At 38.9% G+C, this 22,488-nt stretch overlaps 1 protein-coding gene across 1 annotated transcript in view; it reads right to left on the minus strand.

The window, feature by feature from the left end:
- Positions 1–22,488, minus strand: part of LOC122794937 (mucin-22-like) — a 450,015-nt gene that overhangs the window by 26,848 nt on the left and 400,679 nt on the right. The window contains exon 6 of the mRNA XM_044063532.1: positions 17,844–18,011. Within this exon, the coding sequence (XP_043919467.1) occupies positions 17,844–18,011 (168 nt within the window). The remainder of the gene's footprint in view (positions 1–17,843; positions 18,012–22,488) is intronic.

The following is a 22,488-nucleotide window of genomic DNA, read 5'->3' on the forward strand; positions in this document are numbered from 1 at the left end:
CCTGGGATATTGTCAGGTCCCATGGATGCTGTGTTCTTGGCTTTGGAGAGTGTGGTTTTTACCTGTGCAGCTGTGATTACACTAACTTTGCATTCTTTTGGTATAGAGATGGGCTCTTTAGGGGGTGAGAGGGGGGTAAGGTTAGCACTGAACCTATCCACCAGGATGTTGGCAATAGCAGTTGGGTCTGTATATTTAGTGCCATTATGATGTAACTCAGAGCAGATCTGAGTGTTGCCATTGAGATTCTTGACATAGCTATAGAATGCTTTGTGGTTATCTTTACAATCAGTGGTGATTTTGTCTTCGTAACTAGCTTTGGAGGATTTTATCAGGGATTGCAGCTTCTTACTGAGGCTGACCAGGGAGCTCATCACTCGTGGGATTTTACTCTCTTTTGCAACAGTTTCTTCCTTCTGTTGTACATTTTGTTTATGGTAGGGGATCACCAGATTGGCTTCCTTTTTTTGGAGGATATCATCTTGGTTCTGTTTGGGATAGCATGATCCATGCACTCATGTATGTGCTTATAAAGTGCAATTGTGTAGGATTCAGTAGTTATAACTGTATTGTCCATCTGCATGGTTGTCATGAAGTTCACCACTTCTGTCTTAAGAAGCATGAAGTTGGCTTTGGAGAAATTTTTTTTTACCATGGTTTCCTTAATGGGGGGTGGGGGCAGGATGTGGATATCTAGGGTAATTAGCTTATGGTCGGATCGGACCAATGAGGCATTGACTTCAGTTGTGGAACACCTGTCACTCATGTTGGTAATGATTAGATCTAGGATATTGTTGCCCTGGTGGGGGTGTGGATAAGTTGATCCAGGGCATTGGAGTTTATGAGTTCCAGAAAGCGTTGAGTGAAGGAGTTGGTACATGAGTAGTTTTCCCAGTTAATGGTGGGGTATCCCAGGCTGTGAACTACATGAGCTACAATATGAACTGGTACCTCACCTAAGTGTCATGTTTAATCATAGCTTCACCTCAGGTTTTGTGCACACTGAGTGGCACAGAGCTACAGTTATCCCACTCCACAAGGGGGGATCCACCTAGGATCCTGAAAACTACCATCCCATCAGTCTGACAAGCTTTATCTGCAAGGCCTTGGAGCGTATTATCATGGAACTTATAAACAAAGACACTGGCAACCTTCAAACACTGGACGCCAGCCAGTTTAGGTTCGTGGAGGGCCAATCTTGTCTCCTGAACCTGATTGACTTCTTCGAATCAGTCTCCAGAGCCATGGACAAGGGTAATGTGGTCCACACAGCCTATCTAGACCTTGCCAAGGCCTTTGACACCATCCCCCACTCTGGGTTCATAGGTAAACTTACTAAGCTGGGCATTAATCCCTACATCACGCAATAGGTTGCTAACTGGCTTTCTGATAGAACCCACACTGTAAAAGTAGCCGACTCCAAATCCAGCTCCAGACAAGTGACAAGTGGAGTACCTCAGAGTTCAGTCCTGGGACCACTCTTGTTTGGCATCTACTTCTCTGAAGTACAGGCCAACACTAAGGGACTCTGGGTAACAAAGTTTGCAGATGACTGAAAACTGGGAGCCATTATTGAATCCCCAAATGATGTGGATACTCTACAAAAGGGCCTTACAGAAACAGATGCTTGGTGCCAGAGCCATGGGCTCAAGCTCAATGCCAATAAATGTATAGTTATCCCCTTTGGGAAAAAACATGTACCCGTGAATTACCATATAGGTGTCAGTACACTAAACACTGAAAGAGTGATAAGAGACTTAGGGACACAGGTGGACAGTGGTCTCACCTTAGATAACCACATCGCCACAACAGTCAGGGAATCCTTGTATGTGGCACACCTCATCACTAAGGGCTTTTCATCCAGAAAAAATGAGGTCATTGTCCCACTGTACTCATCCATCATTAGACCCATTATAGAATACAAAGTCCCATTTGGTATGTACCTCTCAAGACATCTACAGCAACTGGAAAGGCCGCAGAAATACCTCACTAAAAGAATCACAGGCTTAAAGCAGATGCCCTACGCTGACCACCTTAAAAAAGCTCCAGCTATACTCTGTCACATATCATCTACTCAGAGGTGATCTCTACTTAACATACAAGGCCAAGTCAAACCCAGAGCAGTTGGACATGCTACACTTAAAGAAATCCCAATCTCTCAAAGCCACACGCTCCAGGGATCTAAACCTTGTCATCTCAATAAACAAAACATGCTGGAGGGATAGGTTCCTGACCCAGAGACTCCCCAGACTCTGGAATAGATTGCCCATACATGTCAAGCAGAGTGCCACTTTGACCCTCTTCAAAAGGAACCTTGATGATTGGATGGGAGAAAGGAAATTCACCCCGGGGATCAATTCAGTCAACCTGCTAGACAGGGGTCCAGGGAAGTAAAGAGTGTGGGAAGAAATAGCCAGGAAATTGTTATGGCTAGGCTTGTACAGGCCCTACGGCTGATAGCCTAGTACCAACCTATGAACCTATGAACCTTCAATAATGTTTTTAAATCTGCAGGAGGATAATGCCATAGGCAAAACTTTATTTTAACAAATGTATACTATTTATGCACAGCTTTAGTCTCTAATGTCACCTGTCAACAACCTGAATATTTTAACCTCTACTTTAGCGAAGATCTTAATTTGTGTAGATGAACAAGGACATCTCGGTGCCCTTATGAATTTATCCATTTGGTCTAGACAACTTGTAATTTTTATTCGAAACTCTGAGAGTTGTGTAAAGCCCTGAAGAGTAAGAAACAAGCCTTTTGTCAAAAGGGAAGAAAAAAAGCTTTTATTTTATTTAAATTCTGCTTTATAATTTAAGTTAAATAAAAATGAACTGTGCCTTCCTGGTTAAGTTGTATGGTGAACATGCTTGAAACTGCCATCTCTTGAGATTTAGGGGGTCAAAAAATACAAATCCATATGACAGTAAACAATTAAAACCATGGGTATCAGTCATGATCTTCAATCTTGCTGTAGATGTCAGTCAGTACACTATCAGGCTATACAAGGTGATCTCGAAAAGTCAGTCAGTTCCAGTCCTTTAACAATAAGTAAATTAAAGGACTGAAACTCATACTTCCTGATTTTTCTGGATCACATTGTATAACCTGATGGTATATTGACTGACCTCTACAGCAAGAGTCGAGATTATAACTGGTACCCATGGTTTTCATTATTTACTGGGGTATAGATTTGTAATATTTTAAGTTACACATACAGTGACTTGTGTGATGATACTTTTTTTATATTTTTTTGCTTTATTTTTTCAAAGTTTTAGTAAAAAAATGTATCTGTTTGTAGTTTTTGGTTGTTCTATGACCATAGCCTTGTAACGTCATTTGTAGTTGTGGGAATATTGTTCATTACTGCAAGATTTTAGCATCCTTTGTATATTATACTGCACTTCTATCTCCATAAGTAGAATTACTTGTAAAAGCAAGCTGTTTGTATTTTAAACCCTGTTTGGGGACTTAATCATGAAGTTTCTTTCAGAGTTGTGGAAGAAGTGTAAATTACTGCTAGATTTGAGCCTCCTTTACTCATTTATTGCAGTATTTTTTCGAAAACCAGCATTACTAGTATATTTCTGCATAGTCTGGTGCTTTGGTCTTGGTATTGCAATAGTGGCAGCATAGTTAATTCGATTCTAGGATTCATGCTTCAGTACTTTTTACAGCTGTTTAAAGTCCAGTTTTTTTCTGCTAGTCTTATATAATGCTTACCATTTACCTGCTTAAAGTTGCATTCCAGTGCCTTTCTGTCTACTTTGATACTGTTTTTCTCCTTCTCTTTGTGTCTGCCCTGGCTCCCACTGAGACATTAAGATAAGTTTCTAAATAACGATAGGATTAGAGTTCCGATATTGACTTTATTTTCTTGGAACCCTCTCTGGAAAGTCTACATTTTGCAGCTTGGATTTTTTCCTAATGTCCTATTTTTTTCTGTTGTGGTTATAAAAGGCTGTGGATCTGGCTGTCACTCCTTATGGTAATCTTGACTTTCAAAATTCCACCCTCACCTCTTTCATTATGATTGTCTGTTGTGTAAGCTATTCAAGTACTTTTCACATACATTGTTTTCCATAGATCCATAATACTAAGTGCCTGCCCAGCAAACCAGTATTACTCTTGAGTAAATTTTATCAATAAAACTACCCACAGAGCTGAAACATGTAACTTAGTGTAGGTAAAACAAAGCCATTGTGTGGAGACAAGCTTAGAGCAGCCAGTTTTGCATGTTAAACAACATTACTATTAGATCTTAGCACACTCTAACCTAGTCTAGAACCAAAACCCCAGAGGCTACCCAAGGAGTCTGTATAACCCAGTCCATAACTTACAGCAGCCCGCCCAGATACAGGTCTGGATAACATGGATATGCAATTTCCAAATGTTTCCATAGCCAGCTTAGTATATATTGGCATCCTGAGATAATGTAGCAATTATATCATGTTCAGAGGCAACCATTTAACACTTAAAGAAACAAATGCAGTATGTAAGAGATACACATATAAAATTTCACTGGAGGCAAAAATCTTGCATACTAACAAGATTGTCAAGAACACACACACTACATTCATCACGCATAGTGTCTACCACTCACACAGGCCAACTCATTCTGAGGCACTAATAAGCAATTTCCCCAAACTTCAAAATTCTCCTAAGCCTATAAACATCAACACTCATCCTCAGAAATCTCTAAAGCACTCACCAAAAGCAACACCAAACACCACATATAAGCCTACCCCTAGAAGAGCCCCAAGATCAAAGCTGATGAGGCAAGCAAACACATTATCCAGGACTCTTTTCATATGGGAGGGACTCAATTGTATGACACACAGATGCCCACTCACCAGACTGAACAGAGAGAAGATAACAGTTGATTAGCTGGAGCCAGGATCCTCCAAGTTACACACACACTCAAGTCACTACACCACAGGTACCGGTATAATTCTATCATTGTCCATGTGGACATTAATTACTTGAGACATTATATGGAGGGCAACATTACTGATTTCTTTGAATATGTGTCTCAGGCAGGTATGTACTTTGCACTGAGCTGCATCCTACCTTCACCAAGAATGATGCTACACAACATACAAAATATAATTAATTTCAATAATTGGCTTAGTTTCTGGTGTCTTTCCAGGGGGGGCTTCATTATTTGTCAGTGTGGGAGGACATGGATAACAAGCCACATTGCTTTTGCAAAAGATGGTCTGCACCCTCCCCCTGAGGCATCTGAATATTAGCTAAAACTTTATCCACCACCTTAGAGCCTTTTTTAGCAATGCCCAGTTGACAAACCCACCGACATAGCAAATAAAATCCAAAGAAACCTAAAGGTGTTGGTGCTCAGTGCTAGAAGCCAAAACAAGAAACTTTGCACACTACTAGCTCTCCTAATTCTGGAGAATATAAACATTTGTGCCATTACCAAGACACAGTTCAAATCTGCATAAAGTATCCTGGCAGAGCATGGCTTTGTGCTTTCCACACATTTATACAATCAGCTGCACAGACAAGGACAACAGGTGGAGGATTCTTGATCTACATGAACAACAAGAATATTCCTAGTTAAGTTAAACAGGAAGATAACCTGGAGTTTATCCATGTGCAGATCTCCATAGACAATGTCCCATACCATATCCTAGCAAGATATGGGTCACCCTCTGTGTCCCAAGAATCCCATAGCTCATACCTTGACCTACTGGAGAAAATCACCATTAAACCAAATACCCTATAGACTGGGAAACATGCACTGCCTTAAACTTGATGCATAAAAATTCCTGGACTTCATTAATACAATTACCCTTGACCGAATTGTATGCACACCTACAGCTGCTTCAAACATACTGGACCCACTATTCACCAATGTGGGAGGGCACTGCACACCCCCAAGTGTCATGTCCTCCCTGGTGAGGTCAGAACACAGACCTGTCTCCTTCAAAATAAAAATCAAATTGGTAACCTCAGCAAACTCTGTAATAGCTAGGAACTATTCAAAAGCAAATGTCATCCTATAAAGGGATAGTTTTCAAAATTCAATGCCCTTACTAAACCTGAGGTCACAGCAACCTGTGCAAAATTATTCCCAGAGACCCCATGCAACCATGTAAATGGCTGTATAGAATCTGCTGTACCTAATAGAAATAAGCCCAAAATAAACTCTAAAAATATCCTGCACTGGTGCAATCTTAACCTTAATAGGGTATATAACAAAAGGTTAAAGTCATGGCTAAAATCAGAAAGAACAACTCCTATACTGATAAAAGCTCTCTAATTAAACTAAACAAGAACCTAAGAAAACTAATTAAATCTGCCAAGACCAATTATGAGGTTAAGAGAGCCTCATATGACAAAGACAACTACAAGGCCTTCTAAGGCAATGTCCGTAATCACAAAGGCAGGAGAAAGCAGTGTGCCTAACTGGTGGTAAATGGTGCCAACTTCATTGAGCAGAGTGGCATAACAAATCTACTGCCTGAGAAATTCAACTCTGACTTCACCCACACTCCACATGCCCACCCCATGAACTACCTACCAGCATAACTCCCCTAAATATTAGCAGGGAGTGGGTCCTGGCAGTGCTCACTAAAGCCAAAAGCACAGCCTCAGTAAACCCTAACAATATGCTGGGATGACTTCTAATCAGCATAAAACATGACCTATCAGGATTACTTCAGTCAGTTTTCAACTATAGCCTCAAAACAGCCTTTGTACCACAAGAATTGAGGCATGCAATGGTTATCCAACTTCACAAGGATGGACCATCAATCTTCCCGAGAAACTACAGACCAACTAGACTGACTAGTCTAATATGCAAATCCATGGAATGAATTACCATGGAAATGAGCAACAAAGACATAGGCAACCTTCAGACATTGGAACCAACCCAGTTTTGCTTTTTTCAGAGAAGGTTATGCTTTCTAAACTTGGGGGACTCCTCTGAAAAGGTCATCAAGGTAATAGATGCCATTCAACTATCTGGACCTAGCTAAGGTATTCGATACAAAACTCCACTCCGGTATAAATGACAAACTCACCAAACTGTGCATAAACCCATAGACAACTCACTGGATTGCCAAAACTAGATATGAATCACATATGAATAAAGTTATAAAACGTAAGATAGACTTGATGAATGCTCCTTATTTTAGTTTTTGGTTGACTGAGTATCTGTCAGTATAATGATATGGTGCAGAGACTGACACCCAAGAAACATATATTTTTTTGCAAATGGTTTTGTTGGTATGAGATAGAAAAGCAGGATGAATCAAATTCTAACTTTTTTTTTCAATAATCATTATTTATTATTTTTCTTCTTATTTATACAAAACATTTTACAAAGGGAAAATACAGGTCATTTTCAAACAAGCTTCTAATCACATTCTAACAACATATATACATTATATACATGAATGCTTCCATATTTTCGATAACTGTGGAAATAAAAATTATTTTCCCCAGGTGTGTTATTTTGCAGTAATACAATTCCAGGTACAATTATATTATATAATATGAACAATAAAGATATAGTTCAGACTGTATGTTTTAAGCTAATATAATATTGAAAATGTGTTCCCATAATTTCAAATTACTAGGGTTTTTATTTTGATTATTAATTACGTATTTGTGGGCTAAAATATGTTTAATCGCTAAGGTCCTAAAATTCTCCCATGATGTTTGAGATGGAGTCAACCAGTTGGTAGCTATATAAAGTTTCATTAAAAGAAAAACATTTATAAGTATGATCATTTGGGATCTAGATAGGTTATTTGGAGGGATATGCAAGATCATGAATTCCCAAGAAAGTGTTAAATTTTGGTATCCCATCTTTTGCAGTTGTAATTTTAAGGAGTTCCAAAGTTTATATATACATTTACAGCTCCAGAACATATGCAAGAGGTCAGCCGTTTCATCTTTACAATATGGGCACTTAGGGGAATTTTTAGAATTAAATTTATGCAAGCTAAGACGTGTATAGTATACATTATTATAAATCATGAGTTGAGTTAAAGTTAACTTTTGAAGGAAGATGGATTTTGTGGTTACGTTGATTGCTTTTATTATTTCTCTTTCATCAACCAATGGTAGTTTTTCTTTCCAATATTTAGATAACAGAATTTGGTCTTGATATTTGATGTCTTTTATCAATTTATATGAACATGATATAAATTTGGTACTTTGTAAAAGGGCTTGCCATAATGAAATACAATTGTATTTCATTATGGCAAATTCTAATTTTTTAAATGTGCATTATAATGGGAAACTTTGAGTACATAACAGGAATTCACTAAAATAACCACAGTGAAGAGATTGTTATTTTATTATGATATAGTGTGCCTCAGATTTTAATAAAAATAGACAAATACATAGGTCATACTACCCTGCATGAAGGGCATGGGTTTTGCCCTTCATTGCAGAAATTTTGAACAAATACTTGATGTTTTTGAAGTTCTTCACTTTAGTGAAGGTGTTGTTATATTATATTGTTGTATGATAACACTGTACAAAACAAAAATGTGTACTAAATTCACACTGGCCTGACCTGGATACATTTCTTTTATGTATGTGTAAACTGATGTACAACAATGTAGAGTAATCAGCATTTGCAATTAGGAATAGATACTCCTCCCCAGCACACACACACACACACACACACACACACACACACACACACACACACACACACACACACACACACACACACACACACACACACACACACACACACACACACACACACACACACACACACACACACACACAAACAATAGTATGTTGAGATATTTACCATCCACAGCATTGTGAGCTGTTGATGTGTATAACTCTTGCCAGGTGCAACACACAGAAATTGCTTTCCCAGAAAACAGGGATTGTGTTAGCTGTGGGAAACCAATGCCTGTTTGCAAAACATCCTTGTTCATAGGTTCATAGGAGGTTACCAGGCTAATGGCCCTAGAGCCCTTACAAGCCTAGCCATATTTATCCCAGGTTGTCCCAAATGTTGGTGGTTAGCTGAGTAAAGTTTGCACAGGTAGGGGTCTATGGTAGTTAATACTGACTTCCTCTGTCTAGGAGGGACATGGGCACTACCACAGAAATGAATCTCCGGTCACCTATCCATTTTTCTAGGTTGCGATTGAAGAAGGTCAGAGAGGGGCTCTGTTTCATGTGAATTGAAAGCTTGTTCCAGACAAGTGGCAGTCTCTGGGAGACGTATCTATCTATCCAACATGACCTGTTCATGTCAGAGGCTATGTTAAGATCTATGGAGTGAATGATCCTCCTGCAGTTTGATTTACTATGCCACTCTGCTCAGAGAAGTTGGCACCATTTATCACCAGTTCAGCACACTGCGGTCTTCTGCCTTTGAGATTATGGACATAGCTGTAGAAGGTCTTGTGGTTGCCTTTGATCTGTGAGACTATCTTAACCACATAATTGGCCCTGACAGGCTTAATTAGTTCTCTTAGTTTATTGCTTAGTTTAATTAGATTGCTGTTATCATTATGGGAATTGATCTTTCTGATTTTAGCCATGACTTTAACCTTTTGTTATATACCCTATTAAAGTTAAGATTGGACTAGAGTGGGATATTTTTAGAGTTTGTTTTGGGCTTATTTCTATTAGGTACAGCAGCCTCTATACAGCCACTTACATGGTTGCACCGGGTCTATGTGAATAATTCTACATATGTTGTTGTGACATCAGGTTTAGAAGGGGTACTGAATTTTGACAAAGTTGGTAGGAAACTTCTGTGGTCTCTTCAGTTGTTGCAGGTGCCTGGTGAGGTACATGCAAACAAGTAGCATTGTACTCAGTTATTAATCTGATGAGGGATACGTATAATGGAATTATAACATCCTTAGATCTAGATGCGATGCTATTACATATAAGATATGCCACATAGAAGGATTTCCTTACTACTGTGGATACATGGTGTTCAAAGTGCAGATTGCTATCAATCTGGGCACCCAGATCATGTACAACTGGGTCTACACTTGGGGGGGGGGGGGTGCTGTCTATAATATAATCACCAGGGATGGCAGCTTTCCCAAAGAGAATAATAAAGATTTTTTTTTTTTTTTTTGCATTTAGATTTAATACATGGCTTTGGCACCAATCATTTGCATGTGTTAACCCTGTTTGCAATATATTAACATGGTTGAGGGACTCAATGATTTCTCCTAATTTGCAATCACCAGTGAACCTGATCAGCCACAGTCTGCCCAAGTTTGCCTGGACTTCATTAGAAATAAATTTCATAGGTTCATAGGTTCATAGGTAGGTACTAGGCTATTCGCTCTATGGCCTATATAAGCCTAGCCAAAAAGGTATCCTGGCTTTTGCCACCCAAGAAAATTATTTTCCTGTGCCCTGTCAAGCAGAGCTACAAAAGTGATCCCTGAGGGGAATTTCCTATTTCCCATCCAATCATCAAGATTTTTCTTGAAGAGTGCTAATGAGGAGCTCTGTTTGACATAGATAGGTAGTCTGTTCCAGAGTATGGGAAGTCCCTGGGACAGGAATCTATCCCTCCAGCATGTTCTATTTATTGTGGTGACAAGGTTTAGGTCCCTAGAGCATGTAGCTCAGAGGGATTGGGATTTCTTTAAGTGGAGCATGTCCAACAGCTCTGGGTTTGACATAGCTTTGTGTGTTAGGCAGAGATTGCCTCTGAGTAGGTGAAATGTGATGGAGTAAAGCTGAAGTTTTTTGATATGGTCTGCGTAGGCATCTGTTTGAGGCCAGTAATCCTCTTTGTGAGGTATATCTGCGGCATTTCCAGTTGTTGTAGATGTCTTGTGAGATACATACCAAAAGGGGCGTTGTACTCTATAATGGGTATAATGAGTGATGAGTAGAGGCGAAGAATGACCTCTTTTTTTCAGGATGAGAAACCTTTTGTGATGAGGTTTGTCACATAGAAGGATTTCCTGACCACTGTGGTGATTTGATTATCAAAAGAGAGACTACTGTCCACCTGTGTCCCAAAGTGTCTTATCACACTTTCAGTGTTAAGTAGACTACCACCTATGTGGCAGTTCATGGGTACAGAGTTTTTACCAAAGGGGTTGACAATGCCCTTTTTGGTATTGAGCTTAAGGCCATGGCTTTGACACCAAGCATCTGTCTCCATGAGGCCCTTTTGTAGGATGTCCACATCATTAAGAGTTTCAATTATGGCTCTTAGTCTGCAGTCATCTGTGAACTTAGTTAGCCAAAGACCTTCTGGGTTAGCCTGTACTTCAGAGAAGTAGATACCAAACAGGAGAGGACCCAGGACTGAACCCTGTGGTACTCCACTTGTCACTGGTCTGAAATCAGAATTGGAGTCTGCTACTTACACAGTGTGGGTTCCATCAGTAAGCCATTTGGCAACCCATCTTGTGTCATAGGGATTTACAACTAGTTTACTGAGTTTATGTATAATTCCAGAGTGGGGGATGATGTTGAAAGCCTTGGCGAGATCTAGCTAGGCTATGTGAATCACCTTACCCTCATTTATGGCTTTGGTGACTGCTTCAAAGAAGTCTATCAAGTTTAGAAGACATGATCTGCCTTTTACAAACCCGAACTGTGTGGGGTCCAGAGGTTGGAGATTACCAATGCCTTGGTTTATGAGTTCCATGATGATACATTCCATGGCCTTGCAGACCAGGCTTATCAGGCTAATGGGGCAGTAGTTCCCAGGGTCTATCATGTCTCCCCCTTTGTGGTGTGGGATAACCATCACAGTGCACCATTCAATGGGCACAAAGCCTGAGGTGAGACTATGATTGAACATGGTACTTAGGTGGGGTGCCAGTTCATTCTGTAGTTCATGTAGAATGCAGCCTGTGATGTTGTCAGGTCCCATGGTTGCTGTGTTCTTGGCTTTGAAGAATGATGTTTTTACCTGTGCAGCCGTGATTACAGGAACTTTACATTCTTTCGGTATAGAGATGGGCCCTTTAGGGGGTGAGAGGGAGGTAAAGTTAGCACTGAACCTATCTGCCAGGATGTTGGCAATATCAGTTGGTTCTGTATACTTAGTGCCATTGTGCTGTAACTCAGAGCAGATCTGAGTGTTGCCATTGAGATTCTTGACATAGTTATAGAATGCCTTGTGGTTGTCTTTAGAATCAGTGGCGATTTTGTTTTCATAACTAGCTTTGGAGGATTTTATGAGGGATCTCAGCTTCTTACTGAAACTGACCAGGGAGTTCCTCCAATCATGGGATTTTACTCTTTTTTACAATAGTTTATTTCGTCTGGTGTAGAGTTTGTTTATGGCAGAAGATCACCAGATTAGCTTCCTTTTTTTGGAGGATAACATCTTGGTTCTGTTAGGGATAGCACAATCCATGCCCTTATGTAAGTGCTTATAAAGTGTATTTGTGTAGGATTCAGCAGTCATACCTCTATTGTCCATCTGAATAGTTGTCGTGAAGTTTGCCACTTCTGTCTTCAGAAGCGTGAAGTTGGCTTTGGAGAAATGTTTTATGGTTGTTTCCCTAAAGGGTGTGGTGGCAGGATGTGGATGTCTAGGGTGATTAGCTTGTGGTCAGATCTGACCAACGAGGAATTGACCTCTGGTGGGGAACACGCCCATGTTGTTAATGACCAGGTCTAGGATATTGCTGCCCCTGGAGGGGGTGTGGATAAGTTGATCCAAGGCGCTGGAATTTATGAATTCCAGAAAATGTTGAGCAAAAGAGTTGGTACATGAGTAGTTTTCCAGTTAATTTTGGGGTAGTTGAAATCACCCATTATTAGGGTGTTGGGTTGTACCCTAATATTTTGCAGTGTGTCAAGAAAAGAGGAGTGGAAATTCTGGGGCATGGTTGGGTGTCTGTAGCAAGCTACAGTTTGGATTGCAGTCTTACCCAAAGTTAGTTGCACTTGGATAATCTCAGATGCATTATGCTAAGCAACTAGCTTGAAGGTGTGGACATCCTTAATGAATATGGATACACCTCCACCTTTAGTGTTTCGGTCTGGGTTAGGTGGCCAAAATTCTCTGGAACTTTGAACCAGGTCTCTGTCACTGCACAGATGTCGATGTTCTCCATTTTAAGGAGTGCCTCGAGTGAGTACATTTTGAGGTTTAGACTTCTAGCATTGAGTAGCATTACTGTCAGATTTTGCTTGCTTGTACCTGTTATGGTGGTGAATTTGTCATTTGAACCTTGCCTAAAAAGGCACTATAGGGGTGGCAAGAGCCTTTGCCAGTATCCGGAATTCCAAGGGTGACAGATGCAGGCCATTTCTGACAAAGCATCATGGTTTGTCAATCATGTCATCCCAGGCAGACAGATACTGCATTCCCTTAAAATGACACTAGAAGTTAGCCAATTGTTGAAGTCAATCATTTTGTCCTTGTAATGTGGTATCATTCTGGGTGATGGCATGATGCTACTCAGGGTGAGAGTTATACCTGCCTGGGCTACAAGATCGGAGAGCTTCTCCATGTCTCTTTTCATGTAGTCCAGGGAGGTATGTCTCAGGTCGTTCACACCAACATGGACAATGACAGTTATATTTGTACTTGTTGTGGAGTGACCTGAGTGCGTGCATTATGTGGTGGATCCTGGCACCCAACAGGCAGCTGACAGTAACTTTCTCCTTGTTTAGCCTGGTGAATGGAACATCAGTGTGCCTGACTATAGAGTCACCTATGAGAAGAGTGCTGGGTAAGTTATACCTGATGGGCTGTAGTTGAGTGGCACACTGAGTTTGTGTGCTATGTGTCATTTGGGTTGTGTTGGGGGGTGGAGGTTGCTTGCATTTCTGCTTTGGAGGTCTCGGTTGTTTGGGCAGATTTTTACTGAGAGCCTCCACGAATATACACGTGTGTTTTGTGCTTCTATCTGTGTGTTTTGGTGGTGTAGGCTTTGAGGGACTATGTGCCGAGTGTGGTGAGGTGCAAGTATTTACCTTCTCTCTTTGACTGTCTAGTCCAGACTTAGGTTAAAAGAATTTTGCTTCTAGTTTGACTATATAAGTGCATCACTCACAGGCTGTAGTGTTGGTAGTAGGAGGAGAGGTTTGTCTGTGTACATGAGGCAATTGCTGCATTGCCCCAAGATGCCCAGATTCATCAGGTAGACAGGGGAAAACACTGGCAGCTGACCTTTAGACATGCCTGGATAGGTACTTATTTATTAAGTACTAAAAACTGTTTTCCTCTAGACAAGTGAGGAAAGTTGAGTGCTGTAGTAATTTGTAGCTTATTTAGTGCTTACAACGAGTTCTGAACAAGCGCTGAACTCAAAGAAACAGATTTGAGTGCTAAAACTAAAAATCTGGTTAGTTGTAAGGGAAAATTTGAAGAGCAGATATTATGACGCCAGGAATAGTATAACCCTAGTTAAGTGGGGATGGGGGGACTAAGGAGCTTACAATTAGTCGTGGATACAGCAAATATGTATCTGGACTAGACTTGTTACAGGAAAGGGGGGAAACAAGCTTAGAAATTTTTTTCAGTAAAGTGGAAATGGAGAAAGCTGGAACATAAGTTAATTCAATGTTACAAATCTGAGTGGGTTGGCCTTCACAAATGTTCTTTCTCTATTAGATTGAATTAACTAATGACACTAGACTGGGAGGAGTGTCCCAGATCAAATATACAGTATGGGTGGGCAACTGCAAAGTCACCAAGTTTAAGAACACCACAACAATATGGAGGGGGTGGGAGACTATTACAGCTACTAGCTGTAGGCACCAAATGAAAGTTTTAAACAGATCAAGGAGCAAGCAGACTCTAGAGAATGCTTTTAACTGCAAACAGACTAGACTAGAACACAGAAACCTCAAAAAATCAAACATGCACAGAAAAGCATGGATAGAGCATTCCAAACAGAAAATACAACTCTCAGTATGAAAAATCAGTTTACAGTTAAGTAATTCAATAAACATGCAATTAGAGTAATGAAACAGTATCTAGCAATGGCAAATACAGTTAAAACAGTATAAAACAGTACACAAATGCAGTGAAACAGTATAAAAGCATTATAACAGTCCAAAATGTAGTAGATTAACTGTATAGCACTATTATAAGTATTACAGAAGTGCAATTCAATTAAATAAGTGTAAGAAATAACTTATACTGCTTTTGGAATCTTTAGGAATTTCTACTTAGTTTCAGTAATGAATTACCCTCCACAGCCTGATAAATACAACCACAACCTTTTCCAGACACAGGGTTTATATACCAGTAAGGATGGAAGAGTTCGAAGATCAAATTACTACTCAGTCATATTAACCCCTGCTATTACCCAATCACTCATACTACAGAAGGTTAGGAAACCATGTTGCTCTCAATAAGGATGAAGACAGACTATCAGCAGAAAATGGTTGCCAGAAACACAGGAAGCTCAACAAACAAAACTACCAGGCCTGGACAACAGCAGGCCTCTATCAAGATTATGCCACCTGAGCAGAACACAGAAACCTCACTTTAAATGCATAGAAAGAGCACTCACAAAAAAATACATAAGTCTCAGTATGAAAAAGCAGTTTACAATTTAGTAATTAAATAAAAATGCAATTATAGTAATGCACACTATTACAGCTACTAGCTCTAGGCACTAAATGAAAGTTTTAAACAGATCAAGGAACAAGCAGACTCTAGAGAATGCTTTTAACTGCAAACAGACTAGACTAGGACACAGAAACCTTAAAAATCATAAATGTACAGAAAAGCACAGCTAGAGCACTCACAAATAGAAAATACAACTCTCAGTATAAAAAAGCAGTTTACAGTTAAGTAATTCAGTAACCATGCAATTAGAGTAATGAAACAGTATCTAGCCATAAAAATACACTTAAAACAGTATAAAGCAGTACATAAATGCAGTGAAACAGTAAAAAAGCTTTATAACAGTGCTAAATGTAGTAGATTAATTATATAGCACAATTATAAGCATTACAGAAGTGCAATTCGATGAAATAAGTGTAAGAAATAACTTATCCTGCTCTTGGAATTCTGATCAAACAGTAAGAGGTCCAGCACAGTACCCTGTGGTATGGCACTGGTGACTGGTCTTTTGCTAGAGGTGAAGTCATCCACTTTGACAGTATGTTTCCTGTCAGTGAGCCATTTGGCTACCCATCTGGTAATGTAGGAGTTACTTCTCAACTGGGAGAGTTTCTCTATAATACCTGAGTGGAGGATTGTATTGAATGCCTTGGCTAGGTCAAGATATGTGGTATCAACTAAAAAATAAAAAACAAATCCCAAACACAGACAAGAGACTCCACCTTAATGTCACAATAAGAAACGAGCAAAGCGTCCCATCAACTAAGTGCTTTGACCAACAAAAAAATGGCTTCATCAGAGTTGTATGGGAAATAAAAAGCACAAGTTTAAATAACATGACTTCATCAAATCTAACCAATCATGGAACTTGACATCATCCTCCACTAATTAACACATAAATCACAGAACTGAACTCAAGATATGTGGTATGCATTGTCTTTCCCTCATTCAAGACTTTGATGACTATTTCAGAGAAGTCAATCATATTTAATAGCCATGATCTACCCTTAACGAACCTGAGCTTAATTGGGTCTAGAGTTTGTAGATTACCTATGTCTTTGTTAATAAGGCCTGTAATGAAGGCCTTGCAGATGAAGCTAGTCAAGCTTATTGGCCTATGATTTTCAGGGTAGGTTGATGGTCCCCCTTTGTTTAGAGGAATTACTGTTGCTATTCTCCATTCCGCTGGAAGATAGCCAGTTCTCAGGCTGTGGTTAAACAGGGATAGTAACTTTGCTGTATTAAGTAAACTTAGGCAATAAAGTCTACACCTATACCAGCATCTCATTACTTTTGCAAACTGTTCATGTATAAAAGCATCGTTGCATATTGGACGAGTATAGCTTGAAGTGATGGCCAGAAAATAATTAATGTTAGAAAAAACATACAGTTACCATAAAATCTGTTTTTTAACTATGGTGGCATTAGAACAGTATCAATGTCTTAAATTAAAAGAATCTAAGAAGACCTGTTTTGAATCTGACAATGTGACTTTAAATATTATAGGTTCATAGATACTTACTAGGCTTTTGACCCGTGAGGATCTTAAGAAGCTTAGCCTTGCATTCCATGGTAGTTTCACCACGTATCCACCTTTGTAAGGAAGTCCCTTTTCATTGCAGAGCTTATATCTAAAAGTACTAGGTCCAGATCCAGGGATGTAATTATTACACTGCACTTCACGTTCATTACGCCAGTCATTGAGGATATTGCCCCTTTTGATATATACCTGTCCAAACACTTGTCACAAGTGAAATGACCACAACACTGTCTCATTAAAACAAAAAAAAAAAAAAATCAAGGTCTTAAACCGAAAAAATTATGCAGACCATCTCAAAGTCTTGTCCCTCTTCTCAGCATCATATAAGCTACTGAGAAGTGACCTGTACCCCACGTATAGTTTCAACAGACCTTATTCTGTCAGATCTAATATACATTTGCAAGTCCAATGACATCATAAGCACCCACTCAAGGGATTTCAATCTTTTTTGAAAAATATATAGGACATGTTGGATGGAGATTATATATCACTGAAAATGCCACTTCTGTTTGCAATGCTTCTTTTACTCTGTTCAAATGTAATTTGGACAAATTGATAGGTAACCACAAATTCACCTCTGTTTTAGCAGCCTTGTCTCCCATGGATGGGGGAAACATGCAAATGTCCCATCATATCCTTGTTTGAGCCGTTGATGGGTTATTCATATACAAAATAGAAGGGACAAAAGGTACCTTGGGAATGTAAAAATAGGCGTCTTAAGATCCTCACAGATCAATAGCCTAGTGAGTATCTGTGAACCTATATAATACTTTGAAAAATGCATAAATTTCTTACCAAAATATGTTACAAATGAAGAATTATTTACATTCAAGTGTTGTAGACTTTCGATGATGTTGTGTTTAGCATTTTGTAAATTTTTCAGAGTAAAATCTTCATTTGAAGAGCCAACATCATATGACACTATTATACTTCCTGGCCTAGAATAATGGAAAATACATATATCAGTTATTAGCTGAAAGAAAAAAAAGAAAACTGATATTTATCTAAGATAATGTGATACAATTGACTAAACTATGTCACGCAGAGCCCATAACAGCATAGATGCCCAAATGTAGCCTTCGATCAACATTTATTCTATTATTTACTAAATTTTGAAAGAACCAGGTCTCCTTTTTTTTGCAATCAGATAGTGCTGGATTTGTCATTATATTACTGCTCCATTAGTTTAAATATATTTATTTTGATGGATAATCAGCCAGGAAAAGGAAGAAGTCTTATTATTAAACACTCAGTTTTCAAAATTTGATTCTGAAACAGTTTTCAACAAATGACAGCTATAAAATGGAATGAAAGGAATGTGCATTAAAATGGGGGTTTTCCTGCTGAAAATCCTAGCATTGCAATTGTGATCCTTGAAAGAGCTAGACTGAAACTGTGAATACTGAAAATTGGAACACCTGAGGTTGAGGTTCCTTAAAGTGTTCCCTTGCTCTATGGCACAGCAGTCTCAAATCTAGTTTAAGTAAGTAGCAGGAGTGTGGGTGAGGAACCTGCTCCAACATCAGGATATGTAAGAGCCTCTTCAAAAACACATTAATGTGTTTCCACAATGTTTGGGATTAGCTGTGTATGCCTGGCAATCAGTATTCATATGGCAACTTTCATGCCTGACAATAATAAGTTTTGCACATTTGATAAGGAGCCATTTAAAGACAGCATTGACTATTATGTACTTCTGCAGTTTTGTTGGCTATGCATGGCATTCAGACACATTGTCCACAATGCACGCCAAAAGTGGTGTATAGTTTTATTGTCCTTCACCAAAACTAGGTATGTAAAATTTTATCCTTTCTGCTCACATTAGTAAGCATCTCGAACAATGGATTTTCTCTTTTCAGCTGTCTTTACAGCCAGCTTGGTTAAGATGGGCATCCATAGACAATGTCTCATGTTTACTGACAAGCACCTTCTACTTAAACAAACTGACATAGTGTGTGAGAGATGTAGTTATATAATGCTACTGACAGCAAAGCTTTCATAAAAAGCTGTAACAAATAACAAGCAGGCTATCACTAATACACAATATAACACTAAACCTAGCTCAGGCCAAACACATAGGCCTAGAGTTTTTTTTTTTTTTTTTTTTTTCACAACATTATCATCCAATGGTTACCTGAACAAAGAAAACATGATCCATCCATCACCCTTTTCTCCCATTTTTGCACTTATGGTCAGTGTGTCACTTCAACAGTCATCAGTCATCTAGCTCCAAAGGTTTACACTGCCAGGTGGCTAGTCCTGATGCAGTAGCTCTTCTGTACAAAACAGTTGCATACACACTCACATGTATGGCCAGTTTAGAGCACCTAATCCATCTACCTCATGTTTTTGCAATGTGGGAGGAAACGCATGTCAACACAGGGAGAAGACACAGACTCAGCACCGAAGGCACCCCAGCTGAGCATCGAAGCAGGCAAGGCAAACTCTTGCTGTGAGGCATACAATGCTATCCATTGTGCTACTCTGCTGCCCTTCCTGCTGTGCTGTCCTAAACACTGAAATTTAGTGTTAGTTTTTCTTTGTGTTTTTCCAGCATCCTCTAACAACATTCTAACTGACCAAGGGTACATTGCAAAAATTGCAGCGGAAATCACTGTATTAAGCTGAGTAGTGTCACCCAGAATCTAAAAGATTTCTATATGCCCTGAAATGCATTTTAGAATTTTTTTAAATAACTTTTTAATCCAGTGATAACCTCAATGAAAACCATAACTGGGAAAAGAAATTCATTCTTAGTCTTCAACTTAGCATTTTCCTGCATCCATTCAACACACCCTAACTGACCAAGGGTACCCTGTAATAACTTAATTGAGCTAGAAGGCGGAGGGCTGCTAGGCACACAGAAACTTTGGAGTTATAAATGCTCTGAGATGTATTTCAGAGCTTTTTTTACAACCTTTTAATCCAGCGATGGTCTGAACAAAAATCATGCATATGAAAACAATATTCAGTGTTACTTTTTTATTTCAAGGAAGAAATAAGCTGAATCCAAGGTTTAATTCTCAAATTTGACCAAACACCAGATCACAATAAACTAAGAAGACAAATAATTGTGAGGATACATATATAATATCTGGGACTAAGTTCCCACATTCTATGTATCCACCTTTAAAGTGTTAAATTGGGATTAAAATTAGGGTCCAAATGCCCACAGTCATGTATTTCAAGCTGCTGTTGTCATATTTATAGACAGCATCCCTTACACCTGAAAATACAGCCACCTTCTGTGTACAATTCTGATGCCAGACTGGGACAAAACTGGAACAAAGAACAAAAAAAAAAAAAAAAAACAGAATTTAACATATTTACTTTAGGTGCATATAAACAGCAAGCTTATTTAGTCTCCCACAAAAGAAAGACACCTGTTTGTGCATCAGATGTTTGAAGAAAATGAAAAAAAAAATTATTACAGTATTTTTTCCAACTTGCTACTTCTAATGACTGTACAGTATTCCTATACAAGCTATAATGAGTCCTCATGCATCCCTCTGATGTTTGTGAAGAAAGTTAAAGAAATAATGACCACACTGTTCATAGTCCAACACAAGATATAGTCACCTCTGAGGTTTGGGAGAAATGTTAAAGAAATAATGATGTCATCACCATCCCCCATCCCTGTCCTAACTCCCCACACACACCCACACGTACAGTGATTCTGTGTACACCAATAAGCAGGGATGGTTTTAGATAAGGATGAGTTCAGGGCAGAGGCAATCACTAAGCCCATGTCAAAATGCACTTTTACAACCTTGGTGTGTGGGGGACACCAGCACCCAGAATTTCTGGTCTGGGTATCTTGAGATATATTTATCTTTCAGGAAATAAGAGATGACTGTAAATCTGAGGAAGTGGCAACAGGGACAGTAGCTTCCAGCCAGACAACCCTCTTCAAGCAGTTATAGCCACTTATATGATCAATGCAGATGTCTGATTGTGGTAAAAGAGTATGCCACACATTAAAATATTAACAGTTGCCACATATTGAAATATTACATGTTGCTTCACATAATCACATTAGTCCTGCAAAGCCAAAATAATAAGCAAACAGCAGCAGGCAACTGGTCATTTTACTTCACAAAACATAATCACAGGAATTATGCCTTCTCTGTGCATATCAGGTTTCCAGTCTGACTGAATAGTTTATCTTTCTTCTCACAGGTGCACATTAGCTCTGCAAAGCTGGACACTGACTGTTAAACCTGAATGAATGACAAAAGGGTCAGTAACATTCATTCAGTCAACCCCAACACCCATCCAGCAGTTATAGCCAATATGTCTGATGGTTATGTAATATTATTTCACCTCCACAGTTCACATAAACAAGTTGCCACACATTAAAGTATTCCAATCTAAGTTGCTCCATACAAATCACAAAGCCAGAGCAATATTACCCAAAAATATCTGTTTGATCACTGCCAGCAGCATTGTAAAAATAATAATAGCACTTATCTTCACAGCACCACTCCTGTCATCTCAGTTTTCCACAGAATCACAAGTGCTGCCAAAATATGTGGTTGATAACTGACAGTGTGAACATAGTAATAACACTTAAGTCATTGTGATGTTCCTCTCATGACAAGAATTCTTCAGAAAGTCCCTAATTTTATTTTTTATGTAAAAAAAGAGTTCATTCAGATGGCTTTGTACCTACATTTGAACATTACTAGGTCTCTGTTCCTGTGACATCACAATATTAAGGGTTGATTTTATGTAAACTGTCATTTCAACTGAAGCACCACACTCCTAGAATGGACATGGAGTTGGTGCATTTTTGTTCAGCTGTGGCATCTTTTTTGTTTCTTTACTTTTTTAGAGCAAAGAAACATTGCTCTAACAAATAAATAAATAATTAAATAGGAATGAGCTCCCTTAAAGTATGGCACCCTAGGCAGTTACCTACTTTTCCTGCATGTAAAGCCAGCCTTGCTCAACCCACTCCTGCTACAAGCCAGTATGGAGTCCCTACTCCTACAAGTTGCTTAAAACCACTGTTAAGCTGGAAGACAAGCCTTAAAACAACTCTTTAGTGTTAATACAACTTTATTTCACACTTCTGTCAATAGCAATAGACTTCTTCAGAAATTAATTACACAAAAGATACATGAGCTTAAATACTTGAAATAAAATTATGTAAACCAATCACAATAAAAATACAATTAAAAAAAAACCCATCCAATGTCAATTGCCACTGTATTTAACCCTTTAGCATCTAAACTGCTTTAGCCGAACTGCGGTCATTCAGAAAACATTTAATATTTATGGTATCATTTAAACCTAGTGGTTTGTCTGTCTCTAATCTTACTTGCCATTCAGTTTCTTTTTGCTCTACCTGATTTTTATCATTTCCTTCCCTTAAATCATAAGGAATGTATTCTAACACTCCAAAGAGAAACT

Source organism: Protopterus annectens, chromosome 2.part1 (assembly GCF_019279795.1).
Source record: "Protopterus annectens isolate FY-2018-M chromosome 2.part1, PAN1.0, whole genome shotgun sequence".
Taxonomy (NCBI): domain Eukaryota; kingdom Metazoa; phylum Chordata; order Ceratodontiformes; family Protopteridae; genus Protopterus; species Protopterus annectens.